We start from the raw sequence: 11,891 nt of genomic DNA on the forward strand, positions 1-11,891 counted from the left end.
TTGTTGGGACTCCAACAACCAAGATTCAATCTTAATCAAGGGCTAGGATCATCTTAGAGTTGATCTGTGTAAGTGTCTAGACTATTATCACTTTGACTTAAATAATTCTGATTAATTAACCATATTCCCTAAGTTTAGACTTATAAAATATTAAAAAATCAGTTAATAATCTAATTAAATCATCTCTAGATAGCATTTTCAGAAATAATTTATGGGTTTTGAAGATCTTATGTATTCTAGTCTCTCCACCGAATTTCGTGGCTAGAACACATCTGATCAAGATCACTATTTTCATTGTAAGAAAGGGATATTCTTTTGCAATTCCTGATCTCTTTCAGAGGTTGACTTGCTTCAAACAACTAATTATTCTCAATTTGCTTATATAAATTGTCATATCACGAAAGATGTCAAAAACTTTTCTTGTCTTTTCTTTTTCATATCAACCTACTCCATGGAGTAGCCCCTGTCTCCAATATATTCATGTATTCCGGCCCAACATCCGTGAAGTAAATTGTCCTCTTTAAGGTGTCTAACCCTTCAGCATTAAACATTTTCACTAGTGTCTCTACATAATTTCTGCACCCTCAGGAAAGGCAGCACAATATAAGAATCACATCTTTGGCTTATTGGGAAAATCATTATAGCTTCATTTTAGCCACGGATAGATCTCTGTATCTATGGTCTTGTGAGTGGTTGAGAAGTATGGATCTACAAAATTCATCAAATTATAGCGTGACTCCGCTCATCATAACTCTTTTTCCGAGCCAGTGGGGACAACTATATTTATGGCCAATAGCAATCTTTATACTCCAAGGCAATTTGCTTAAGCAATAACCTCTAGATTCTTATCTAGAGTGGCTCTATTTCTAAAAGCTCTTCTTAGAAAGAACTCCCACTATTCCTCTGTGGACAGGGCTGTATCATCGTTGCAGTACTCATTTGCTTCCATTATTTCAACCACGTCTCTGTAACGACTGGAGATTAAGACTTTTCTATACTTATGGTGCCTAAAATTGATTGCTTGGACTGCATACGTCATCCAATATGAAAAGAAATTTATTCTTTTCTGGGGATGCTGACAATTTCTGCTGCCCAATATCAATATTAGAAATTTCCCTGAGATCTGAATTCAGCCTGTCAACAATAGAAGTCTGCGAGTCTTTGATCTTATACTTCTGAGAATTTGTAAGGCAAATCATGAAATCGAAGTTACCACTCTCCTCCTCCTCCTTGTCGTAGTAGATGAGTCTGAGTATTGCTATATACTCCAATCATGCAAAGCAGAGAATCAGGTTTGTTAAGCCATGGCAGCAGTTGATTATGAGCAGGTAGAATGCCAGAGTCTGGCAAAGGTTGAAGAAGCACCTCTATGGATCCCACTCCGGTACGAAAATCCGTGGCCATATTAGAAAATGGCAAAGGTGTGAAGATTGAAACCGCGAAAGTAGCAAAAGGGAGGAAAGAAGGTATATGGGGATGAAGCAAAAGGGAGGAAAGACGGTATATGAGGATGAAACAAAAGGAGCTAACTGGGTAGGATGAATGCTATACATGATCCATGAACTAAGTGGAGAATGGTAAGATGGGAAAACTTTTAAAATTATGGAATAAACATGATACTAATGCAGATTTAAGCTTGGAATTTGTTATATCCGATCTTCATTTCGTAGCATTTACCGAAGTCCACACTTGGCGCTCAGAAAATAGTTCTTAACTTGGTAGTAGCCTGTAGGTGCTCTTGAATCCACATAGCAGAAATTACATCTCCAAACAACATTTCTTTCCCCAACATATAAGTAGGGTGGAGATGTATTGTCCAAAACATATAGAGGTAGGTGATGTTATGCAGAACATTTTGGCACTTTGCATAATATTACCCCACCCAAAGCAATTTGTTTTACTATAACCTCTAGACTATTTAGAGAAGCCCGTTTCTAAGAGCTCTTCTCAGAAAAAGTTCCCACCCTTCCTCTGTAGACAAGGTTTGTATCATCATGCAGTACTCATTTGTTGCCATTATTTCAACAACATCTCTGTAACGACTGGGGATTAAGAATTTACCATGCTTATGGTCCCCAAACTTGATATCTACTTAGTCCAGATTTATTGGACTTTCTTCTTTTCCAGAGATGCTGACAATTTCTGCTGCCGCATATCAATATTAAAAATTTCCTTGAGATCTGAATTCAGCGTGTCAACAATAGAATCCTGCAAGTCTTTGATCTTATGCTTCCGAAAAATTCTAAACCAAATCACGGAATCGATGTTACCACTCACCTCCTCCTTGTAATTGTTGTAGATATTCTGGAGTATCGCTGTCTTGGCAATGCCGGCCATGCTATATACTCCAACCATGCAAGGCAGAGGATCCGTTTTGTTAGGCCATGACAACAGTTGATTCTCAGGTGGAATGCCAGAGTCTCGCAAAGGTTGATGAAGCGCCTCTATGGATCCCACTTCGGTCTCAAAATCCGTGGCCATATTAGAAAATGGCAAAGATGTGAAGATTGAAACAACGAAAAAGGAGGAAAGAAGGTATACGAGGACGGAACAAAAGGGCGATGCATGAGAGCTTAGTGGGTTGGATGAATGCTATACTTAATCCATGAATTAAGTGGAAGAATAATAAGATGGGAAAACTCTGTTAAAATTATAAAATAAACATGATACTAATACAATTTTAAATTGAATTTTCCCCTGTCCAGTCTTCATTGTAAATTCCAAGTTCACATTTAGAGCCCAGCAAATGGCCCTTAACTCGGGAGCAGGTGCTCTTGATTTTAGATCGCTCTTGATTTTAGTTGGCACTTAACTCGGGAGTATGTGCTTTTGAGTTTAGAGGGTAGAAATTACATCTTCAAACAATATTTCTTTTTCAAAGCTTTTTCAAAGACGTGAGGGTGGCGTGGCCGTGTCATATTATGTTAAACAAATAATAGAGTGAGAGCGAGGTGACATTATGCGAAAATATGTAGTACAGGGGAGAGTGATATCGTGCAAAACATATAAAATATGAGGGTGGGGTGTGAACTTAAGAGAGGTTGTTATCTTACTACAACAGGGTTATTTGCAGCACTGGCAGCTCCACTTATAGTGGCAATTGCAAAAGCAATAGCAACAGCGATAAATGATCTTGGAGGAGCAGGGACAACACCAATATTGACACTCTTTTCTTTCCTTTGATCTCTCCCAACTTCCCTTAATGATCGAGCAATGATTTTTGTGTTACGAATGAAATAAACAGCATCAATTTTAGTTGTATGAATGAAAAAATGGAATGCTGGTGGAGTAATGACAAATCTGGGAAGTCCGGATGCCTTCAAAGCATCAATTTTAGTTGTATGAATGAAAAAAAGGAATGCTGCTGGAGTAATGACAAATCTGGGAAGTCCGGATGCCTTCAAATCTAATGTTGGACGGTTAGAGCATTTTGTCGATATCTAAAAGGATAATTTTAGTGATAATTTTGTTTTAAACATATAATTTTTTTTTTGTACATTTATGGGAAAATGTAGTTGAATTTTGGAATATTCAGATTACGGCTGTCAAACCTATAAAATTTCAAGTGCTTTGAGTTTTTCCAATTTTGAGGCTCCTGAATCTATGTTTATTTTCGAAATCTGGATTGTAACATTTTTAAATCAAAATTTTGCAAAATATTTTTACTTTCAAAATCTAGATTGGAACATTTTTATATCAAAATTTTGAAAAATAAAACACATGTAATTCAACATCCAGATTAAAACACTTCTAAATCAAAATTTTGAAAAATAAAACACATGTAATTCAACATTTTTTTGATTCAAAATCTAGATTAAAACATTTCTAAATCAAATTTTTTAAAATAAAACACACCCAATTCAAATTTTTGTAAAATAAAATACACCCAATTCAAAATCTAGATTAAAACACTTCTGAATCAAAATTTTCCTATATAAAACATACCCAATTCAGATGAAAAATTAATATCCAGATAAAATTATAACCTCGTTAAACAACACCTATCTAAAATTAAAAATAAACCAGCGAAAATAGCCTTTTATCTCCCAACAGATTCTTCTTTACGTGTTTGTGTTTGACATGTCACAACACTGCTAAGGCAAGTGTCGGAGACTCGGACATGCATTTGGCACCTGTCCGCAAAAAAACGATACATGTTAATTGCATGTCTAACATATGTCCTAGCATACCGTGTGTTTGAAATTTTAATTGCGTGTCTAACATATGTCCTAGCATACCGTGTGTTTGACATGTGAGATATGGACACACAGACCCTGGAGGATGTGTCCCGTTTATGAGCCAGCATGGAAACAAAAATGCTGCTATGGATTCGAAGGGATTAGCTCAGCCATCAAAAGAACTGCAATCATCACGTCCAGTTCCTGCATGTCAAACCATGTCCCATGCAAATGTTCTCTCTACAGTTCCTCCAACCCAAAGTGTGAGACTTGTGACTAAGGTCTGCATATATTACAAAGTTTCTTTTGGTTGGATCCAGTCTTAATTATCTACGTATCCAAATACTTTTTCTCATTTGTCTAGATGGGTTTTAACTTTTTTATTTTTTCTCATTTGTCTAGATGGGTTTTAACTTTTTTATTCAGATCTCACGGCAAGGTTCTACTGGAAACTTCACCAAAAAGCTATGTCCCCCTGAAAAAAGTCTGGCTCAAACCAAGGCAAGACCAATGTGCTATGTTCCCTTGAAAAATGTTGCAGTTGGCTCAAACAAAGGAAAGGCCAATGTATTGTATCCCTGTCATGATTACAATCAGTAATCATGCCAGATTTCAAACCCAATGGGCATGAATGACTTCTTGGTTACAGATTAAAGCTAAGAGAGCACGTCACCCGAAATGAGGTCTTGGATGCCCTGAATGAACAGAACAGAGGTCCTTGAATCAACAAGATGAGGAAAACTTTAGTATCACCAGTACTATTAGTGCACGTACTTTTGAATATTTGTTTGGGTGCTCTAGGTAATTGATAGTTATACTATTCCGCCACCAGTGTTTATAATTCCATTTCTTTGGGCATTGTCAGGATTGAACGTCATTTGCAAATATGAGTGCAAGTTAGTGTGAGTCGTCAGTTCTGTGGAGTGGCAAAGATAATTACAACATGAACATGAATAAGAAAAGTGTAATAGTTTCTCTCCAGGAAAATAATAATTAAATATTTTAATTTTAAAGTTATAGCGAAGTGAAATACTAGATACTAAATTGGTATAATATGATTTTTTAAATTGGTATATAAGACTTTATTTGTGAGAAAAAGGATTATTTTCACGTAGCAATTCGATTGCTAAATGCGTTGAAATGTAACTAAAATGTGTGGAAATGTATATACTCTGCTAAAATTGGTGGAAATGTATATACTCTGCTCCACTTCACTCACTCTGCATAATTCTAAAATTTGTGGTAATGTATATACTCTGCTACACTTCACTCTGCATAATTTTACATAAATCCTTGAAACTTTTTACAAACAAACGCATACTCTTAACCATAAATCCAATTAAACTAATAAATTATTGGAAAAATAATCCTTAATTTCTAATTTCATTGCATCATTCTCAAAAACAATAACCAAAAAGTCTGTCATGAACTGTCAAAAGCATGCAAGAAGTGATCATTTTTTTTTTATGAAATTCACTTTGATCCTCGACTCCCCTTAAATCTTCTTTCAATAATATAAAGGAATTTTTATGAAATTCACTTTGATCCTCGACTCCCCTTAAATCTTCTTTCAATAATATAAAGGAATAAAAGTGGCAATTTATAAGAGGTGTACCAATCTAATCATAGATGTCCTCCTTTCTGCGGATATAAAGTTGACGAGTTATTGAGCTGTTAAGTATTTTCAAAAGCTTCTTTGCAACAACATCAGTACTTAATGATTTCGTGTTTTCTGAAAATAGTCAGAAAACAAATGCAAGTTAAGAAGAGACAGTCATAGTAGGTGAATAATCCTATGATCAATGTTCAGACGATGCTATAAATTCCAGCGGTTCATTAATTAAATAATGTTCGCATTCAAAAACATAGGCAGGAACTTTGCCTCATTTAGGTTCTCTCGTTCTTTATTAGTGCCGTTCTCAACATTGTGAAAAACATATATCAAACGCCCAAAAGCGAAGATTTATTCAATCAGCAAGATTCAAACATGCTTAAAATATATGCAAATATTAGAATATGCAAATTTATAAAATACAAACAAACCAAATGTATCATATTAAATAAACCATGAAATCAAGGTTAAATATAAACCATGAAAGCAATATTAGTGAGTCAAACCCAAAAAAGAACATTTTATAAATGATATTACATCTCAATTCTATGTGGTATATTCATCAAATTCCCAATCTTCATATTCCCTAAAAAGTTGAGAAAGCTTGATTTTGATATCATCATCTTTCCAAATCAGTCCTTCCCACCAGTCTAATTTTCCAACAATTTCCCTCAAGTTAGATAATTTGTCCATTCCCATTGGCAGTCTTCTCAGCAGTGGGCAGTCTATGATCCTCAAAATTTGAAGCTTGGGCATTGTTATTTCATTCCACAGAATGGACGGTCCTGCAATACTCTCCAACTCCTGCAGGCCAGAGAGAGTCAGCCTCTCCAACATTGGTAAACTACCAATGTCGACCTCGACCTCCTCTTGGCAATTCCAATTGCAGAACTGTATTTCCTCTAAGTTGGGGAACTTTTCCAGCGACAACCTCGTCAACAATGGGCACTCTATTATATGCAAAAATTGAAGTTTAGGCATTGTCCCTTTATTCCACATATGAGATGGTATGCTGTCTAAGTTGGGTAACTTGTTCAATTTCAATGTCTCCAACAATGGAAAACCTGCACTCCCAATGAACAACTCCTTCAACTCATCACATTCTAATATATTTACATCCCTCAAATTGGGTAGTTTTTCCATTCGTAATGTCTTCAACTCATAGCAACATGCTATCTCCAAGATTTGGAGTTTCAACATTGCTCCTTCATTCCACACTATACTCTCTATGCCGACGTTCCATAGTTCTAGTCTCTCCAACACCGGAAAACCACCACTTAAAGCTTCACCCCCAATCTCCAATGCCGGAAGCTCCTTTAGTTCGCTACAACTGTACAAGCACAACTTCTTCAAATTTTGAAACTGGCAAATGCAATTGGGTAGACTCGCCCCTAGATAATTGGATAAATGAAGGCTCTGCAACTTCTTCATATTCTGCATGTTTTGCGGAAGAATATCTAGTGCTGCATCATCTCTATTTGCATCTTTGTTGTCAAACACTAATTTGAGTTTTGTCATCTCTGACCAGCTACTCATTGAACCCCCTTTAATTTCTAATTTTACTACTACTTCCAACTCAATTAGTTTTGAGAGATTTGTGAGATCCTCCAGGCTCAATGCAGTAGACCGCATTGGCAAGACCAGTTTGTTCAATGAAGTGAGTTGACAGACATCATGTGAAACCACCTTGAAGCTCTTACCTGGACTCAGAAAGTTTGATCTAAAATTGAGATTCTTTAGAGCTTTAAGCTCTCCTATTCTATCAGGAAAATAATTTAGCATTAAACATTCTTCAAGATCCAAAAATTGAAGACTAGAAAGGTTACATATGCTATAAGGCAACTCCTTCAACTGGTTACACCCTTTCAAATTAAGAAACTCAAGTTGTGGAAGTTGCCCCACTGATGTTGGTAACGCTTGTATTGAAGTACGTGACAGATCCAAAACTTTCAGACACATGAAATTTACCAAAAATCTTTCTGGAATTTCCTTCAACTCTCTATTTTGAGCCAACATCAAACTCACGAGCGTTGGACACTTCAAGCCAATTGGCAGATCACTGATTTCATTGTAGACAAGGGATATTCTTTTGCAATCACTGATACCTTCTTCACTTGGAAAAGTTTTCAGACGTTGACTTGTTTCACATAACCAGTTATCCTCTCTTTGGCCTATATAGATCGCCATATCACGAAGGACATCAGGAACTTTTATTACCCCTTTTTCCATGCCAACATACTCAATCAAGCACCTTTCTACCAATATATCCATGTATTCCTGCCCAACATCCATGAAGTAAGTTGTCCCCTTTGCGGTGATCAACCCTTCGGCAGTCCACATTTCCACCAGTGTCTCCACATCAATTTCTTCATCTTCGGGAAAGGCAGCACAAAATAGAAAACACGTCTTTAGGTTATTGGGCAAATCATTATAGCTCCATCTTAACAGCTGATAGATCTCTGCATCAATGGTCCTGTGAGTCGATGGGAAGGAGGAATCTACATTTTTCATCAAAATTAAAGAGCGACTCCAGTCATCAGCACTCTTTTTCCGAGCCAGTGCGGCTGCAACTGTATTTATGGCCAGCGGCAAACCTTTACACTCTGAGGCAATTTGTCTACCAATAGACTCCAGATTGTTGTCTGCCACAGCCCCATTCGGAAAAGCTTTGCTCCTGAACAGCTCCCACCCTTCCTCCGTGGACAGGGGTTGCATCGTCATGCAGTACTCATTTGCTGCCATCATTTCAACCACATCTCTGTAACGACTGGAGATCAAAACTTTGCTATGATTATGATCTCCAAATTTGACACCTACTTCTTCCAGATCAATGGGACTCCGCATCTCGTCCAATATTAGAAGGATTTTTTTCTTTTCCAGAGATGCAGACAATTTCATCTTCCTCGTATCAATATTAGAAATTTGCTTGAGATCTAAATTCAGCGAGTCACAAATAGAAGCCTGCAAATCTTCAATCTTATATACCTGTGAAACTGTAAACCAAATCACGGAATCGAAGTTACCACTTACCTCCTCCCTGTATTTATTGTAGATGAATTTCAATAATGCCGTGTTGGAAGCGGCGGCCATGCCATATACTCCAATCACCCGAGGCAGAGCATGAGGTTCGTTAAGCCAAGTGAGCAGTTGATTCTGCGCAGCAAGAATGCCGGAGACTGGCAATGGTTGAGGACGCACCTCTGCGGATCCCACTTCGGTCCCAAAATCCGTGGCCATGTTAGGAAATGGCAGAGATGTGAAGATTGAAACGGCGAAAGAAAGCAAAATGTAGAGGGCTCAACGCATGTGAGGTCGGAATAAAAGGGTTTTGAGAGCCCGAATGGATTGGATGAACGCAATATAGAATCCTTGAATTAAGGGAAGTAGCTTAGGATGAAAATTTATTTTAAAAATTATTGAGGTAAATACGATATGGGATGATCGGAGGAATCATTACTTCCATTAAGTGAAGGTTTAATAATTAAAAAGGAAGCTAATTCTTCTATGTTTTTAGTTTTTAGTTTATTTGAGTTTTTAGTTTATTTGGCGGTATTTTTTTTTCAATTTCAAAGTCTATTAGGGGTTTGTTGGAAAATTTGTTGTTGGTCAATTTTATTTGAAGTTTAGGTTACCAAATTTGTGTATGAGACCTCTTTGTTTGTTTATGAGTTTTTAATTTCAAAGTCTATTAATGGTTTGTTATTGGTAAATTTGTTGTTGGTCAATTTTATTTGAAGTTTAGGTTACCAGATTTGTGTATGAGACCTCCTTGTTTATGGGTTTTTCAATTTCAAAGTCTATTAGTGGTTTGTTGTTGGTAAATTTGTTGTTGGTCAATTTTATTTGAAGTTTAGGAGATTTGAAGTTTAGGTTACTAAATTTGTGTATGAGACCTCCTTGTTTGTGGGTTTTTCAATTTCAAAGGCTATTAGTGGTTTGTTGTTGGTAAATTTGTTGTTGGTCAATTTTATTTGAAGTTTAGGAGATTTGAAGTTTAGGTTACCAAATTTGTGTATGGGACCTCCTTGTTTGTGGGACAGCTCAATTTCAAAGTCTATTAGTGGTTTGTTGTTGGTCAATTTTATTTGAAGTTTAGGAGATTTGAAGTTTTATTTGAAGTTTAGGTTATAGAATTTGTGTATGAGACCTCCTTGTTTGTGGGTTTTTCAATTTCAAAGGCTATTAGTGGTTTGTTGTTGGTAAATTTGTTGTTGGTCAATTTTATTTGAAGTTTAGGTTACCAAATTTGTGTATGGGACCTCCTTGTTTGTGGGACACCTCAATTTCAAAGTCTATTAGTGGTTTGTTGTTGGTCAATTTTATTTGAAGTTTAGGAGATTTGATGTTTAGGTTAACAAATTTGTGTATGAGACCTCCTTGTTTGTGGGACACCTCCGCCCAGCGATTTGACTGCTAAGTCTATGAAGGCATACATACTCTACCCCCCTCTAGTTTTGAAATTGTGACCTCTTAGGAGAAAACATGTACTCTTAACCATTAGGCCCACTCTTAACCATAGAAGTGCTTAGAAATTTTTTGAGTGTTGAATTTATTTATATATTTAAAAAATATTTTAAATAACAAAAAAATATTTATTTTACTGAAAATTAAAATTTTGATGAAAAAAATAAAAAACATAAAATAATTAAACTACATCATTACAATTTTTGGGGTGTAGAATAGACTATGATGGGTGTACTGTTAAGGTTTTCCGTAATGTGAAGGTCACTTGTTCGAAGTTTTATGGGAAAAAATCTAGCCCTGTTAATGGCTAGTATGGCCCAAATCAGAGTGATCCCTTAGTATTTTGATGACTTAGATGTCTTTGGGTCGCAGACATCTCAAAACTCACACAACTTAGCAAACAAAAAAAACTACATCATTAAAAAAATAAGATAAATCATTAATGTCGATAGATAATTATTAGTCTATGTGAAAGATCAATACTATATTAATGAATTTTTCATTCAATGTTAATACTATATTAATAAATTTTTCACTATTCTTTATTAAATGAATTTTTTTATTCATGGTTGATACTATAATAATAAGTTTTCACTATTCTTTATTAATTTAACTTTTATGGTTTAACTTTATATATTAAATTTTATTATTATTTTAAAATGCTTAAATTTATTTATTTGCAATGATTAATTTGGTAGGTTCATTTATTGAATAAGTGATGGACAAAAACATTGAAATTGAAAAAAATATTTAATGCAATTTGCAACTGAGATAAATTTTACGGAGTTGTTTATAATGCGACTTTTTGGAGATTCCAGTGACGGAATCCGGCGGAAGAAATTGAGATTAAATCATGATTTGTTGCAGTTAAAATGGTTTTTTAACTACATATTCGGATTCAGCACCCTGAAAAACCCTTGGGACGCTTTGATTGTTTAGAAACTAGCTATCAAACTTGCGATTCCAATAAATTGCTGCCGGATTTCCATCGGAAAAACCCACCGGAAAAGCTTTCAAAAAGTCGCGTTATAGACAACTGCAAATTTTACATTGATGTTATGATTCCCATAAGGGTATGTATCAAAATGTTGATATGAAATTAATATCCAAATTGACCACCTATGGTAAACTTTATCCACCTGCACAAGGGTAATCATTAGTGGATTGTTGCATGGTAAACCATGTAGAAAATCTTGTAGATTCACAAGCTCGTGTAATCTACTAAAGCAAGAGACAAGAATCTACTTCTACTCTTTACAACGGAAGCAAATAAAGATCAAGCAAAACAATAATCGACAAGAGGAAGAACATTAATGGCACATAACACAATAAATATCTGGGGAAAGCCACAGCTCAAAACCCCACTGTCTGTATTGCATTAATCAGAAATCCAAGATAATAATACAATGCTTGTTCTCCCAAGAACAATCTCAGCACTAAGTAAAATAAACCTCCTAGCTCACAAGCAAGCTCAATCCAAATCCGGGCCTCTTCTTTGCTCTCAAAGCTCCTTATTTCCTTGCGTCCTTAGTCATAGAATTTAGATAAATACAACATGCTTTGCTCAACCTTGAGCTTAACCTGCACAAGTATTTCCTATCCTCCGCCTGATGACTTCCTTTGGCCAATACTTAGCC

The 11,891-nt window shown here is 35.8% G+C and overlaps 1 protein-coding gene across 1 annotated transcript; it reads right to left on the reverse strand.

Annotated features, from left to right (window-relative positions):
- Window positions 1–6,336: 6,336 nt before the first annotated feature.
- LOC149243099 (disease resistance protein RPS2-like) lies at window positions 6,337–9,027 on the reverse strand. The gene has a single exon (XM_089371120.1). The coding sequence runs from the start codon at window positions 9,025–9,027 to the stop codon at window positions 6,337–6,339; it is 2,691 nt and encodes an 896-aa protein (XP_089227246.1).
- Window positions 9,028–11,891: the final 2,864 nt, after the last annotated feature.

Source organism: Pinus tabuliformis, chromosome 8 (assembly GCF_031772625.1).
Source record: "Pinus tabuliformis cultivar Carrire ecotype Pingquan chromosome 8, CPIR1, whole genome shotgun sequence".
Classification (NCBI taxonomy): Eukaryota; Viridiplantae; Streptophyta; class Pinopsida; order Pinales; family Pinaceae; genus Pinus; species Pinus tabuliformis.